This window comes from Aythya ferina, assembly GCF_964211825.1.
Source record: "Aythya ferina genome assembly, chromosome: 8".
Taxonomy (NCBI): Eukaryota; Metazoa; Chordata; class Aves; order Anseriformes; family Anatidae; genus Aythya; species Aythya ferina.
The window spans coordinates 17,620,723-17,638,542 of record NC_140304.1 but is presented as its reverse complement, the minus strand read 5'-3'; the positions used below and the strand labels follow the sequence as shown (position 1 = coordinate 17,638,542).

The window sequence follows — 17,820 nt, the reverse complement described above, 5'->3', positions numbered from 1 at the left end:
CATTGTATCAGGAACGCTGAATCTTAAAAGGCACTATGACAGTGTAAGCTGAAGAACCCTGCAGGGTTGGAGCTGTCATAGCAAGTTTGGGGCAGAGATGAACATGGAAAACTCCTCTTTTGTTGTCCATTTGAAACTGTTACTGCCACAGGAACTTTTGCCTTGTGACTACGGTCCCCTGCAGACTGAACTCTAGGCAGGCTGCCTCTTCACTGCTGACCACCTTCTGCCTGACCAGCATTTGAAAATGGGAAGGTTTTCAGAGGAAAAAGAAACAACATTTAAAACTAGACATTAAAAGTACTGTAAAATTTCCCTAAAAATACACAAAAAGACACAAATGGAAAGCTAAACCCCCTTTCTAGAAATGTGCACCTTCTTGTTTCTCCGGATAGTAAATGCAGAACCACCTTTCTGCTGTGCCAGAGGTGTAAGCAGATGTAAGTGCAGCACACCATCGAGAGGGGCCATCTTATTCTACTACAGGATTTTGTGCTTCCTATTAGCAGTTGGTGGAAATGATCCCAAGTAAAAAGATTTTCGCGAAATAAGGAATTCTTTTGGTAACATTGTCATTGCATGAGTGGGTCTACAGTATATGATCACCTCACTCTACCCAAGAAAATTATATACAGGACAATATATGCCTTTCAGAAAGAGCGCCTTAAATTAGTAAAGAAGGAAAATATGATATTTTCTTCTGAAGTAATTCTACTTTTTTTTACAAGGAAGCAAAAACATATCTATCAGAAAAAGGATTCTAACAAAGCAGCTGGAACTCTGGAACCTCTGTAGTATATTGCACATTTTAATCATGTTTGATACAACAGTCTTTATATGGATATCAATTACGCTAATGACTCTTACATAATACCCTTGGGTGCCTAAGGGATGTGTATTGTCACCTCCCCTTTGTCATAAAAATAGAGAGCAGTTCTATATACACACTAAAGTAGTTTCTTTCATTTTTATATAATGAATGAGTAACACTGTAAAAAAAGACATTTTATCCCATATTAGTTTAGCAAACAGAAGAGATTTCACATATGACAGTGCTAAATATACTCTTAAGCTGCTAATAAAGACAAAGCCTGAGGGGAAAAACTCTAATGATGAGCAATGCCAGAAGTTTTTATTTCTGGATCTAAAGTAAAAATGTTTCACTTAGGTATAGTTTTAGAGGCATCAGAGAAGAAACCAAGGTTTCCAATAATTTTTATCTCTAATAAAATCACTTGAATTAATTTGAGCAACATTACAGCACTGAAAAAATGCTTTCAAAGGTACTGTTATTTGAGTAACTTGTCTGTGTGCATTTTATTGAGTAATGAAAACTGAAAGGTTTCATCTGTAAATGATCTACACTTTCCCAAGCTATTTCCTAGGAAACACGACAGACAGTGGCAGTCTATAGGTGGCTGGCAGAACACAAGACCTTGTTTTTCCTTATTCCCACAAAAAGAACCAGAGAATCAGACAAAGGAGGAAAACTGTTTCATCATATATTTGTTCAATTGTAAATCAAGCACTTCCGTATTTTCTCCCTCTGAGCTGGTACCACCTTAAACACTTGCAAAAGTTAAGCATTCCCTGCCTAAAAGTTTTCCTAATACTTACATGGGAACACCAGTGTGTAATAACAAAGGTGCTGTTAAGCTGTGGTTGCTGTCTACTGTATTGAACAAGATTATTTCTTTATTATCATTATTTTCTGGTAATTGCGTCAGCCCACACCCATCTGGGATGTCTTGGTTTATGCATGGGATTGTAAATTCTTTAGGCCAAGGGCTATCCTTTGTCGCGTTTATAAAATACATAGAAGGGTATTTATGACTAGGGCTTTTACACACTGGTGGAATACAAGTAGGAATAAAAAAGACCAAAAGTACACAGTGTGATTAATATTTCCATTTTCTTTCTGCTCAAATACCTGTAATTCTCCAGGCAGAATTATGCAGCAATGTAAGCAAAGAATTGTGGCTTCATGAACACAGCAGTCTGCCCTGCCTAACTTACCACAGAGTGTTTTCCTTATCAGAGGAACTTTGACTGCTTTGGTAACCTAAGTAATAGCATGACAATTAAATTTATCCCAACTTTTTCCTTAAGTTTAGCTGCTTATGAGATTTTCATACATTTTTCTCTATCCCAAAGTTCAACGCTTTCTAACATATTTCTCGGTGCTAATTAAATCCTTATGATACTGTGAATTGGCAGGAATTCCACTGCATTTGCACAAAGGGAAGCCTGGTAATGGGACTACTCCCCAGAATCCTATGTCGCTGTGTGGTGCCCTGGAATTTGCTGTCCTCCTGCAGCCCTATCGTTTTGAAGTTTTTTCAATCATCCACAAAAACTAAAGGAACTCACAGGAACCTGAATATGGCAAGGCAATTTGTATTCATGAATGTTTTCCCAATCTTAGTTTTGACCTTCTGAGATAATGCATAAAAATACATGTTGGAGAGCTTCAGATGATTTTTTTCATTTGTAATTATTTAACATTGATTTTGATACAGCTATAAAAGCTGATGTGTCTTTCCCATTTTGAACAAAAAGTAAAACTTCCAGGATATTTAAATATTAAATGTGGCAATTGCATATGCATAGCAAGTAACTACCTCTCCAAGATACTTCAGAAAAATTGTATTTAGTAGAGTACTTGTGATAAATTATGTATTTATTGTAACAGGGTCAGAAGCTGTTACAATTTACTGTACTTGGTCAAAAATTCACTTTTATAAAAAGTACTTCAATGTCTCAATGTACATTTAAATGAGAACTTGGAAGCGCCAACCACATTGATTTTCATGGGAAGCAAGTTAAACATTTGAGGTCAAATTCTGCTGTAACTTACAATGGTATATAAAAAAAAAAAAAAAAAAAAAAAAAAACATAGCATGGCAACTCTACCAATTTTGATATATTTAGCTTTTCCTTATAGATAAAAATATTTTTTTTAATTTGGAATTTTGCATGTATTTTCCAAGAGTAGGCTATGCACAGTGTACATAGTACTGCTGTTCTGCTGTTGTGCTAATAAGTAATGCAGGAGAAAGGCTTCTAACAGAGTAAATGCCTGAAAGGCAAGTGGCAATAAGTGTAATATTGGGTTTGAATCTTAATACAGAGCTGTGTTTCAAAAACTGTTATTTGTGTGCCTGTACATATACTATACAAACATAAGATCAGTTCTCAAACTTTCAGTTCTTTAATTACTACATACTTACTACTTTTTTGTTTGTCCTGTTCTCACCAGCAGTACCTGCCAGAAACCTTTACATCAAGGTTTTCTGTAGGTATCCATAATAAACTCGAATAATGTCACTGTTAATGGAAGCTTTAGAACTGCGACAGAAAGAAAGTTCTTAACCCACAAATGTGGGTTCCTTCTTTATCATAGTGCATTCTGCCTAGGTTTTACAGATATAAACTTTTGGGAAAAAAAAAATCCTCTCTCTGTCGAGCAGTCAGCAATTGCAGCAACTGCCAAAACAGTATGTGAAGAGTAATATTATTATCTATGGCTGGGTCTTTTCAGACAAAGGAACTGAACAACTGCTTATAATGTACTGGAAACCCCAATGACAGCCAGTCTTTCTGGGTGGGTGGGTGGGTGGATGGATGGAGAAGAGAGAGAGAGATGCCTTGGACCACTTCCCAGTACCCATCTGACCTAGTTCACAGTTCAAGCAAATCCTGCCAAGAAAACATGCTTTTCCTATTGTGTACTTATTTAGTGCTAAAATTCATCACATTTCAAAAACAAGAATTCAGGTTTCGGATTCTCCTCAAGACTCTAGGCAGTTGTGTTTGCAGTGCATGTATTCGTAAAATCATGCTTTTCTTTTCCATTAAGAAACCTAAAAAGTTTCTCCTGTCTCTGAATGCTACCTATGCAATGCATTGAATGCAATAGGAGTCAGTAGAAAAACATAGCAGGTGACCATCTACTTAAAGGCTCTGACACAGTGCATATGCAGAGCGAGGAAAAAAAAAAAAAAGTATTGCAAGCAACCTACATCTCGACATTTCCTAATTTGCAAATACTTGCCTGCAGCCTCAGTATTGTGGTATGACCATACTGCTTTCACATTGCAGAGGTTACACAGTCTGTAAGGGGAGTGATTGCAGTGCTGTGTAGACACTCATAAGAGCTTAAATTAGCCAGCTCCAATCTTGGTAGCTGTCTTGCCCTAGCACAAGTGACTGCCTGCTGCAGAATCTCCATGACAGGTAGGGTTAATTGGCCCACACTAAGCCTTATGCTGCCATGGCAAGACAGCAACAGTATCTGGTTTAAAGCTAGCTTCCATCTATTGATCTCAAACAGTCATTGCTCTGTTGCCCTATTGTGAAACTGTAATCTAGAAATACACATTCTAATATATTACAAAAGACTTCAAACACACTTAAGTACACAATATGTCCACATTTCCCCATCATCAAATATTCTCACAGACAACATGGAACAGTCATGCATCAAAAAGCAGCTTGTATGCACCTATAAAACAACATTAAAGTACAAAAATTATTGCAATTCCTTCCCTAAGGGAATTTACCTGACAGAACTTATTTAATTTATACTTCAGAAGTCTTCACCACAGAAAGACTACATCCACTTTCCAACACTTGAAAAGAATGGTGAATAAAAAACTGCCTCTGTGCTCAACGTGAGCTGAAGGAAAGGGAAGATGCATCACAAAGGGAAGACAAGAATGAAATTATAAAGCAAGGAATTTACTCAATATTTAAGTGACTGCTAGAAAGCATCTTTCATTTTACTAATTTGGAGGCCTTGTATTTTCCTGGAGATGTAGCTCTATGTACTCTTTCCTGTGTCAGAGCAAAATGATGCTTAATTGCTGTAAAAACAAGCAATTCAGGAAAATATTAAAGCAAGAACAGAGCTTTCATTAATTAGAATTTTCTTAATTATTAACTGTTGCATAATCAATTTTGGTAAGTCCTATCTCATCTCTACTGTTCTGGTGGTGGTACATGAAACTTAGAGGGAATCAGCTTACGTTTCTCTAAAGTATGTGCATTAAATGAAATTGATCACATTTTCATGTTTCATACCCATGTATCTGGGTAGCATTGATAATTCCAGAGAAGCAACACTGATTTTATACTATTACTCTCATTTCATACTGAAAATGCAGTAGAACTTGCGTGCTACATATGTACTTTGGATTCCTTAGTTGTTTGATCACATTGATGAAGGGATATGCAATCAATCTCCCACTAAGACAGTGAGTGGTATTGGCCATAACTCATTACTCCATCAAAGGATTTGGCATTTCAATCGATGGGAAATGATGTGTGATCATTCTAATTTATTATACATCATTTCCCATCAATCGGTGTGCTGAAGCCTTGACATAATAAGTAGTTACAGACACTGTCAATCATTCTTGGTCAAATACCTCTGAATGCCGCCATTCGGTACACCATCAGCAATTCATCCAAACAGCAAATACACATCCAAAATATTCAGCAAGCAGAATTTAACTAGAGATACCTGAAGAGAGTCACAGGAGTGCTCAGAATGATCTCAAAAGCTTCAAGAACATAAGGAACAGAAGAAAAGAGAGTTATCACGAAAGTGCACCTTTAAAAAATGCATGAAAATTGTGAAAATGTCTCTAGAGGGACAGTAAGTTCACCTGGGAAAAGACTGAAGAAGTGTAAGCTCCAATATGGCACTGGGAATCTTCACTAGGAGATACTAGTGGGATCATGGACTGTGCTGCCCACATTACTATGAGATCAACCTAAATTCTGCTGATTTGTGTCAGCACAGTTCCTTTTGACTTCAGTGGAGTTGCATGTGTACATAAAACCAGGCCACAGACAGTCTTCACCTTATTAATGAGATTAAAAATCTTGATTATCATCCCAAAACCTTCAACGTTCCTTCCATCTCCAAAATTCCCCTTATGGTTCCCCGTTCGTAATTCTCTTTAAGGCTTCCTGTTTACTCTGATGTGAACATTGCCAAAATGACTCCCTTTATTAATCATACTTCTGAAAGTAATTAAATGTAACTCAACACTTTTCTTCACACAGTAGTATATTCTACAAAATTGCTGCGGCACACTATCAGCAACGTCCAAAAGGCGACAGATTCTTTCCAATCCAGAAAAGTGACAACAAACACACTCACTGTGATGTTACTTATTAAAGCAAAACAAAAGAGTTGGAGTCCCTGATCCCTGTGGGTCCCTTCAAGCTACGGATATTCTACGTTCTGTGAAAACATGGTTTCAATGAAAATTCTTCTTGTGGAATTATTTCAGGAATCCACCTGGCCTTTACACCTACTTACACCTCTTTACTACCAGATTACTGTGACATTTAATAATTAGTGGTTATTCTTTCATAGGGATGCGATTAACTCCTCTAGTTAGAAACTGACATCCCCCTTAAGAAATCACTACTCATTTTTGAACCAAAACTAGAACTTTCTCTTTAGAATTTGGTTGTATTTAATCCAATCATTGAGTACAGAATACATTGCCAACACAGACAGGCAATGTAATCATGATATCAAAGAGCCAATGAAACGTTATGAAAAAATAGCATTAAGAGAACTTTCAGAGTACAAAATTAAGCAAAAGCTGGATGATTAACTCCTATTGAAGGTCAGCCAATGCCTTCCCTAAGATAGCAAGTGCTCCTGTAGTACATTTCAGATGTCAGTCTAGATGATCCAGCAGGTCAGGTCCAGTTCCACTGTATGTTATCCTCTCTCATCCCTAGCCATTCTTCCATGTTTTTCTGCTTCTCTCCCTATAAAAGAATTTGCACTGTTTCTCTTACACACCTCATCATTGTCACCATCTCTCTTTCTTCAAGATATTGCCTTGTCTTACTGTGTGACAAATGTAAAAGCTATCGTATTGAGTTCCATCTAGCAATATCTCATTATTGGTAAGCTGGTTAGAGATAGTTTGTATGAAACTGCTACATAAAAACAGTACACTGAATCAGCCTTCTTTCTGCTCATCCATCCTTCCTATACTTTTCATTAGTTTTGTCAGCTTCAAATAATACAATACTGGACAGTTTAATGTGGCCCCAAAATTGACAGATTTATTTATTCTCTTACTATGAAATATTCTTCTTTCCCTTTCTAGTCTTATTCCTCCAGTTCTTGTGTGCTGTTCCAGTCCTCTTACCAGCCTCCAGCCTGATCTTTCCTTACAATGGCAGCTCCCTGAGAAAGGCAATCCATACCCTCTACTGGACATTAAAAATGGAAAGTATTATTAAAATAAGGTCTAGCCAAGTTAATACTTTTTTTAAAAAATCCACACATTTTTGCATGTATATACATATTGTGAATTGGTGGGGCTTTGTGGTGAGAACTACTTCTGAGAGAGCCTTAGATTTTGTCAAGTGAGTTTAAATGCAAGAAGCAGCCACCAGGCAAACTGCTCAGAGGGTATTTACCTGCTGACAACTCTGAACTCGCAAACAGAAGGATTCAGCTGGGAAAGATCATTTTAAGAGTTCTAGTACCTTCTTTTCCAAATAGGGAACATAAACGTTACTACATCTAATCAACATATACAGAGTGATATTTGAAATTAGAAATTCAAATACATGCAACAATCTGCTTGCCAACAATCTCCAGACCAAAAATTATTCAGATAAAGTATTTGGTGAATAATTTTGAATAGTAAATTCATTTGAGAGAATCAAAAGCAGCTCACAGACAATTCACAAATGAAAAAAAAAAAAAAAGTTATACATGCTAAATCATTTATTATGAACTATTTTTCATCTCTGTTCTGTTAATTTGTTTTTCCACTTCAGTCAAAAGGAGGTTCAGAAAGAGGAGAAAAGGGAAAAAATAAATAAAACAACCATCCTTTTCTTATTTGGCATCTTCAGGTAATTCTTGAGTAATTACCTATTTATTGAGAAGTGAAGAAGTTGAATGTTGACCCAGTCAAGGAGAAAAAAGTCCATCCTAGTGAAAAGACAGTATATAAAGTTCTAGCCTGATAAGATTTGAAATGAGACTTGAAGGCCTCCCAAACACAGGTCTCATAATTAACAGACTTTTAACTATAGCTGCATTGCCAGGTGCAAATTTAATAAAAGATTATAAATGATAGATGAACCGTATTTCCAGCAGCTGTTTGTAATCCCAAGCAAAAATCTTCATTAAGACAGCGTTAACGTTGTAAATGCTTATCTATTAATTTAAAGTACTGTGAAACATCAAACATTATTCGTTTAGAATACTGCGGTGAAATACAGACTAAGAAATCACGCTGTAAATAAAACTTTAAAACATTAAGTTTTAAGTCAGACCATCCAAAGTTGCAGTTAATAATGTCAACCTTCCTGCAATCTTCAACAGATTGCCCTGAGAATCAGCTGAGCTCCTCAGGAGCACAGCTAAGTGTTACCTAAAATCCAGCTGCAAGACCAGGGTTTTGTTATTCTGGAATTGAAGTCCACCAATTGAAGTTTTGATAGATCCAGTAGCATAAAACAAAAATGCCAGCTCCAGCACTGGAGCTCTTGATGCTGGGTAACTTCCAGGGTTGAATTCTAAGCACAACCAGCTCTGCTAATATGCTCCAAAATTTGGTTAAAAATACATATTTTTTATACTGATCCCCTTTGATACAATTTATAAAAGTAAACAGTATTTGCAGGGAATAAGGAGAGTATTCCTTATCGTTCCCCTTTAAAGGAGCATAGAGAAGTTTAAATTCTGATCTGGAGGAAGTTCCCTTCTTGATACACTGAGAGCTTCTTACAACAGCAGCAGTGTATACTTACTGCCTTCCCGTAGGAAATCTCACAAAAGCCCTTCTTACCTGAAGCCTCTACCATTTTCACAGAGCTATAGCTTCAGCAATAAAAGTATGAAACATCTCTATTGGGCTCCAAAATTTACCCCATACTGTGCATTAACAACTATGGCATGTCAGATCACTATTTGTTGTTATGCTTTGTGGCAAGGTTTTTTACAGTATTTTAGCAAGAAAAGCAGCATATGGGAACACCTCCACCATACCCAGACCTGTTCATAAAATTAAAAACAAAGAGGGAATCTATGTATTACTTTTATTCCATTTATCTTATGCAGATCTTAAAAAGAGACAGACCCTAAAAAAAAAATCCATTAAAAATTCACCGACTTTTCTTGATAAGAGCTACAAAGACTTAAGATTAACTTCCACATTTCACATTTTATTTCACATTTGGATTTTGAGTAAGCTTCTAGCATAAAAAAAATATCATGCACCAAACTGCAAAAAACCTCTACCTAGATAAGTTCAATTAAATAAATAGTCTGGTGGATGCTTAGTAACGATTACTTATATGTCAAAAAGATGCAAGATCAAATGTAGAAATTCCTTGACAAAGCTACTGTAAATATTGCATTTGTCTCTAAAGAGGCCTTGTTCTTCAAACCTCTTTCCCTTCCCTCCTCACTTTTCATACTTGACAATGCATAGAACATTTTCTAATGACCATTAGCATTTCTAAAGATGTAACAGCTGCACTATTTCAGTTTCCAACTAAAACAGAGCTCCTTACTTCTAAAGTAATCTCCCTTTTAGTTACGTTTCTTTCCCCTCCCTTCCTCCTACTCAATGTTTAAACCTCTTTTCTTTTCCCCTTGAGCAACAGGAAGTGAAATTCCATTTGATCATTTGCATGATGAATACATGGCTAACAAGAGATACAAAAGCTAGTCTGTTGAGTAAAAAGATCAATAAGCCACTATAATAATCATTTAAATCAGACAACTCTACTGTATCTATCCTTTGTCTCTCTTTGCACTGCTTACTTAATATATATATTTTTAAAATGGTTCACAGTTAATCTGTTTCCTCTTCCTTTACATAATGTGTGCATACTTTAAAAGCATTCCTTTTATATGTATAGAAAGAAAGATGCACCATATAGAAAAAGATTTTGCAGAGCAGTTTGTGGCCCAAATAAAATTGTCATTTCTTACCTGAAAAACAATCCACTGCCATCTGGGGAGAAAATGCCAATAGAGCCAATGTGGTGTGTGAGTCAATTTTTCCCTCTGGATTCAAAGCACCACCAAGTACAATATCTGCAAGGAACCAAATTTTGATGGGAATTACACCACTAAAAATTCAGTAAAATTCCAATGACTGAATTGGATTATTCCCCCACGTTTTATCTATGTAAAGAACAAAACAATTTGGCCTAATCCAGACAAAAACACACTTGAGGACAGATAAAGGAGAAGGGGAAAATCAGTAGTAAGAAGGGAAGCACTGATATGCTCACATTATACTATATGATGCAGATAAAATAATTTTAATCCAAGCAGAATGTTATGCTTACGTGACCTTTCAATATTCTTTATGAGCTGTGCCCTCAGATGAGGTAAATAAGCAGCCAGCAAAGTGTTCATGAAGTTTACTCCCTATTGAATTCTGTAAAACAATCATTCCTCAAGAAAAAATGGAATACAAAAAATAGAAGTAAAATACGAATTATTCTTGATAGGCCTTATGTGGCCTGTACCTTTAGACACTGAAAATGTGTTCAATGTTAACAACAAGGCCTATATGTAAAAGTAAAGACTAAGTGTAAATCAGGGTTGCAACAATGTCTTTTTTATATATAAGGAATTATTAATTATGATGTGTTTTGTCTAATAACTGCATCTCCATAACATGGAGACAATGCAAGTTTATACAACAGGACTTTAACACCCAGTATCAGCCCTTGGGTACTGGCACAACATCGAACAAATCTACTGCAAATATTGGGCTCCTCCTGTTTCAATACAGCTTGTTTTCTTGACATGCTGATTTTTTTTAACATATTGATTATTCTTGTTTTGTTGGTTTTTTTCCCCCAAAAAAATAACAAGCCCACAGTCTATAAGTTTGTGCACATTTTTACCACATGCAGAAACTGGTATAAGCAAGCAGCAGTCATTTTGATATGACAGATTAGAATGGCACAGAAGGAGCAATTTTGGTGTTTCAAGTTAATAATAGGAAAGATTTACCCTCTATGATACATTATGTTAAAAACGCACTTTATAGCCATGTTTAAATAAGGTTCTTATTTAGATCAGAGAGATTAACAACTCTGAAAAAGTCATTCCAAACTATGAGACACCCATTTGCAAAATACAAGTATGCATTTGTAATACATCGTAAGATTGGTTAAGGCATCAGAGTATATTGCTTCACCTTCCATACAATTTTTCACTTATGAACAAAATGCATGCATTTTGGGTCAAATATAATCAGTTAAGGGGACAACCAAGCTTAGAAATAAAACTACCATAGTAAAATATTCAGCCCATTCCACTTATAACTCAAGTCTTTCAAAAGCAAGGAAATTTAGTTAAGACTTTACAGTATCCTTAGCCCCATGTTCCCATGTTTTTCCCTAGATGCAACAGTTAAAAGAAAACATTAGTCTCCACACTAATCTTTGCTTTGCTTTTACAATGCCTTTCTCTTCACTTTTATACAGCCTTTATGTTATTTCACCTTCAGAAAAGGGGAACTGCATTTTATAAATAACTTTGAAAAGTGCTGCCCACTGCAGAAGACATAGAGATTTGCTTTATTCTTTTACTTACAGAAAGATTTATGAAATACAGCAGAAAGATGGATTCAACCACGAGACAGATAGCTGGTTTCCAAACCCTAAAAAATTTCTGAGGTGTTCAAAGCAAAAGGTTTTGTTCAGTCAGTCACAGAAATAAGGGCCAGCCATGAAATTTAGATCTTCAGTTAGATTTGGAAACACTCGCTTCCTGCTAAATTTTGGGCGTTGATCTGCGTTTAGATCCATATCTGCGACAAAGGCTACATTAATTTAATATGTTATAACAAGAAAAATTCATTCTTGCCACAGACATTAAAAAAATAAAATTCAAAGACGAATCATTCTTCAAAGGAAACAAGGGCCCCATCTGCTGATGTTTAAAATGTACTACATTAACACACGCACCACAATGTTACCACAGATAAGAACGTATTGAAATGAAACGCAAAGACAAATCACTACATTCACTGTGCATTATTCTGGCATTTCTTTCATAGGTAACAAAAGTTTTTGCAGCCCCTTGGGTTAACCAATTTCCACTGATGATGAGAGCTTTGCTTATGAAAAAACTAGGAGGCTAGAAAGGAAGGGAATTTAGGCAGGAACACACAGCAATAAAAGAAGAGAATACAGCCAGGCCTGTACATAGCAAAAAAAAAAAAAAAAAAAAAAAAAAAAAAATTATGTCTACACAAACAGGGAGCAGCTATAGAAAATAATAAATCATTGCTATTTAAATCTCACCCAATGTGCTCAGATTAGGAATAATTAAAATGTCCAAACACACAAGTAGGACTTTAAGAACAACAATGAAAGCAGGCATCTGGGAAATGTAAAAGTCAAACTTTGCTAAAGATTAAAAAATCTTGCTAAATAATCTAATGGTTGTTTATTGAGACTTCTTAAAACTAAGTGCTGTTTTGTTTATTGAAATCCCCCACACGGCAAGCTTTACATTATGGCAAAAAAAACGTCAGCTTAATGAAGACAAACCAAATGTGTTTATCATGGACAAGAATATTTCAAACACTGTACCAATAAAAAGCCAGCAGCTGAATTTACAATTATCTTGTATGGCTGTACTCTGCAATAAAAAAAGAGTGTTTTGGAAGCAGTAAAATACTTTTGTTCTACGTGGCTACAACGTACAAAAGGTTTGTCCTGGTATACCTGGATGAGGCATGTGCCTGATCTCTCTTCCCAAGCCTAGCAGCATGGGAAATGAACCTCTGATTAATGCTGAAGAAATCATTAAAGAATAAAATAAAATAAAATAAAATAAAATAAAATAAAATAAAATAAAATAAAATAAAATAAAATAAAATAAAATAAAATAAAATAAAATAACACTAACTTGTTTCTTTTCTTCTCTCTTGAACTAGAATGACAGCCAAAGCAAGCCAAGTGTTACTTGCATGAACTGTCCTATGCCCAGACCTGTAACTCTGCCATGGCAAACTCTGCAGTCTGCTTTATCCTAGCTCAATGAGCTTCTGTGCCATAGAACCTGTTTTCAGGTATGGTGCTGAAGGTTGTGACCGAGTCAGGCAGTCAGTGCTACAGAACAAAATCCCATGAATCACTGACGTTCTTACGAAGTAAGAAATCCATGGTATATTTCCGCTAAGTATTCTAACATTGTCAGAGCATACATGTAATTCACAAAATTCTTAGTCTTCACTACCAAAACCTTATGAAACTTGAAATGATTATCAACTGGGCAGAGGTCAGAAGGCAACATGCAAAACTTCTCACTGCATGGATAAAAACAGTAATTAGAAATTCAGTGCTATTGAATTCTTCAGCAAACATTAATGTAATCCACATGATAAACAGTGCTGGCCCCGCTTTTGACTGAATAAATTAAAATTCAGAGCAGTCTGAATAAAGTTCCCAGCCATGCTACCAAAGTTCAAGGCATAAAACAAAAATATAAATAAAACTTCATAGTGTAATTGGATCTATGTGGTTCTCTGGCATTTTCTGATAACTGCATCTTTAGAAGAGTTCCTTCTATCAGCTTTTTTTATTACAAACCCCATGCAGTCATGTCCACAATCTGATCATTAAAGTGTACTTTAGGTGGAAATACGTTACATGAGGGATCTGTACAGAGGAGTAGCTAGACAACCTCGCCCATCTCAGAACAATAGAGCATGAGACTAAGGGCCACAAAATTTACCATTTATTTTAGCAATAGCATTCCAGGTTGTATTTATGCATGTGTGTTTTTTTGTTGTTGTTGTTATTTTTTGTTTTATAAAGTGTGCCTTTTGGGGCATGTTATTTGGTTGATCATTATCACACATAAAGGAGGAAAACAATTAAAAGCTGTCAGAAATCATCTTGTTCGAAAAAGTGCCTGGGAAAAACACAAGCCCTCTCCTTCTCAATTGCAGATAACACCAAGTAACTTTGCTATCCCCCTTCATTAGAACACACATCAATCTCCACAGTGATAATATATGTTGGGAAAAGTAATTATATCTGCATCAGTTACAAGCGTGTTAGCAACAAAGCCACTGCAACTGAATGTTGTGAAAGGTGAATCTACTGCTTTCAGTGAAGCTACACATTGCACACTGAGCTGACCCAACTGGTTACTGCTGCTGAAATAGGAAGGGCTCAGCTCTGCCATCTGCTCACAACTCAGTGCTCCCCGCCGTCCATGCACTCCTGTCTCCTGCCTCTGGCTCTCACCCGGCCTGAGCTGTTTCAGCTAGGCAAAACAGTGAAATGTGATGCAGCAAACCAAGAGGATAGGATTTGCCTACAGAACTGAGTCCAGCAAAGAGTTTGACGGGCGCCAGAGTCTGTGCAAGGAGGGGGCAGGCCGTCAGTGCTGGGAGGAGGCCTGAGGAGGTGAAGGAAGCAAGGGAACATGTCCCCTTTTGGCAGCGTCAGCACAGCTGAGGCAGTAACTTGATCCTGAATTTATCATCTGTGCTGCTGCATTTCTGCAGCATTCAGAAAGCAAGGTTATTTTGAATAGTGTGCGCCCTGCCCCACCGACACAATTGTCACTGCTTCACAGGTGTGCCAGTGTTTCGCTTTGGGGTTTCTGTCTACCTGGGGATTCAGCAGTATCTCATCACAGAGCAGATGAAGAATAAAATTAGCTAGGAATGATAACATTTGGTATTTACTCGAACCGCTGTCTCATAATCTAAATAACTATAAAAAAGCAACAATTTGGGATCACACTTCCATAAATGCTTTACCAGACACAACTAAGGCTCAAAGGAGGTACATGCTCTACCTAACACGTGTTTCAGTCTCATTGACTTCTACGGCATGAAACATATAACAAAGACCCATTTGAAATCAACAGTGTTAGGACCTAGTTACCTTCCAAGTACCACAGAAGAATCAACAACTCAAGTGGCTGGCTATTTCAATGCTTTTCTTGAGCAAACAGCAATATATATCACATTACACACATACAGCTGCCTTGTAAATCTCAGCTACTTCCATTGGGATCACGCAATTCCAAAAGCAAGTAGTTACTCACCATCCCAATAAGCAGTGCCCCCCATCCCCTTTATTGCCTCAGAAGACATCTTTTTAAATGAATGCCATGGCTTGCATGTAATTCCTTCATGTTTTAAACTGACATCAATTTCATCATGTTGTTCCCTTTTTCTTCATATACAAACACGCTATTTTATATAACATTATTTACAACTGCCCCCTTTTGATTTTATTTGCCTTTGAAGAGTCACTTAACATTCTTTGGGAAAGATGTAATATTGAATAAAAAGAAAACACACTTTGGATAGACAAACATATGTAAGCTGTAGCTCAGCAGAACTGGTAAGATAACTGAAAATTTAGTGAATTACCTCGTGAACATTTTTGAACAATTCCTGATATGTATTTTTATCAGTTGTTTTTTTTTGTGTTTGTTTGTTTGTTTGTTTTACTTTCTTCATCTCTTTTTCAAGCCATCATAACACATTTTCGTTTCATAAGGGAAAACACAGCATTTCCCAAAATCTGATTGGCAGACATAAAGGCTGGCAAGCACATAGGGTGCCTTTTTGATTTAATAATGATGACTTATATCTTCCGTTTTGAAAGACCCATAAAACAGAATGGAAGTCTCCTTTCAAACCTAGAATTTCTATACCACTGCTTATGTTTGGAATAAGCAGCTCTATTTTGGCTGCTTTTGGTCTCTTTTGGAGGCATCTATTGATGCTTACTAACATGTTAATGAACAGCATTGCAGTGGTGAAAGTCCTGGATCCAAGGCTTTTTGGAGCTTATTAAAACTTCTCTTTTATCAGCCAGAGGAGATGCTGTAATGTGACACCTGAAAGTGTGCTGTCTCTGAAGTGCTCCCAGTCACTGCTGGACCACAGAGCAACACACGGGGCTGAAATGAACATCATCACAAATAAGACTTACACAGACTTTGCAAACACATAAAAAGGAAAAAAGCTGAGACTGAAGTTACAGGATAAAAGGAGTGTTCCCATTACTTTTGTCTTTAGTTAGGATCGTACCCAGACTTCTCATGCTTTTAGTGCACTATTTGCCATATGCCTAGACCTCATTAAAAAGTAAAGTTACCTTTTATTTATCAATAGTTCTACAGCCACGTCTGGAACATGCATAGTGTTATTCTAGATGCACACACAATGCATTCTGGAGCTGCTGAAGTCCAAACAAAACCCAACAACAACAACTAGCCATTAAATAAGGAAAGATTTAGATGTGAAACCACAAATAAGGAACAGTTCCTCTCGATAGAGATGAGTTTCAGATTCTAGGTGTGTGGGGGTAGCTGTGATTTTAAAGTCCCCTTATCTTCTGAGAAATTCAGGAACACCAAAGAAACGCCTGAAAAAGTATTTTGTCCCTGTACCAGCAATTCAGTTCAAATGTTTCCCTTCCCAGACAGCCGTAACTATTGTTTAGGTGACAGCCGGGTGGGGGCCTTCTACCACTCAAAAGATATCTCATATTGTACTATGCAATGACCCTTAAAATTGTTATTGCATTAGATTATAATTGTAGTGTATTTAGCTGTGAAATTGCATGGACACTTTTGTGCCTGTACATTTCTAAGCACTCTTCCTACTTGTAAAGTCAAACAGCATTTTGTTTCCAGTGTTCGGTGATGACTATCAGTGGAGACGGACGCATGTATGCACATGCACACTTTCTCTCTAGTCTTTCACAGAGAATTTACATCTGTTTCTTCTTGGTTTGTTGTTTTTTGTTTTCTTTCAGACCAAGGCTTTCTGCTCTTTCCATACAGAGGAAAACTTGTAATAACGAATAAGCATGTCCAATAACCTAACTATAATGGAAGTATGCTCAGAGGAAATTGATAATGTTGCCAGCTCCAATTATTTTTGTAAGTGTCATGTGATATTTGCTATTTCTCTTAAAAGCCAGACTGCTAAAATCATGCAAGTAGATATGAATTTGAACTGCCATTAAAAAAGTGTCTACACATCTCAAAAATGAAGTAAAACTTGAAAATATGAACCAAATCAACCCAGAAGGGCTAAAACAACAAAAGGCAAATTAAAAATAATAATAATAATAATAGTGTGTGTGTGGGGGGGGTAAATTAAGTCAGAATTTTAAGGATTTCTTAATTTTAACTCAGTCCTGAAAACTTGGATCTGACAGGTAGTGCCAGCTGGCTAAAATACTCCAATAAATGCTGAGCACTAAGATGTAAGGAACAAGGGGAAGACGAGGGGAAGACATCTCCCACTTAGGATGTGAATCAGCTTCCCAGGAAAATGTTCCTGGCCAGCATCTGTAGCACCAAACAGAGCTTCGTTGCTGATTGCATCTTTGCCACCCAGGCCTCACTGCACCTCTCCCCTAAGGGTTGCTATGCTCCAAAATCTGGAGCTAACCCAAGAAGTATTTACTATTTTGTACATCCAAATACTTCTTTATGTGGACAGATCCTACAAGAACAGGATGTGGTTACTTCAGAAGGACAAAAAAAGTTCTCTCTGTTCAAGTAAGTAAAGTTAGACTGTTATTTTTAATGGCTATAACAAAACTGTACATCATTTATGAGCTAGTTTGTAATGGAAACTCCCATACAAATACAGAGAACTGGTGACAAGGGCTATCATGAACACGGGATCTGGTACTCTGAGAGGATATAGCTTTTCCCATGTGGAATTATTTTTAAAAAGTAATTAATAATATACTTAACAAATGAAGTTTAAAAAAAAAAAAAAAAAAAAAGCAGTAACC

General features: G+C 36.6%; 1 protein-coding gene across 8 annotated transcripts in view; it reads right to left on the bottom strand.

Annotated features, from left to right (window-relative positions):
* The window catches only part of LOC311440453 (uncharacterized protein), a 509,298-nt gene that overhangs the window by 371,351 nt on the left and 120,127 nt on the right, over positions 1-17,820 (bottom strand). For all 8 annotated transcript variants that reach the window (XR_014695414.1, XR_014695415.1, XR_014695416.1 and 5 more), the window contains one exon: positions 9,995-10,099. Coding sequence is in view for 1 of the 8 variants with exons in the window: in XM_084527411.1 (XP_084383537.1) it covers positions 9,995-10,099 (105 nt within the window). In the remaining 7 variants the exon portion in view is untranslated. The remainder of the gene's footprint in view (positions 1-9,994; positions 10,100-17,820) is intronic.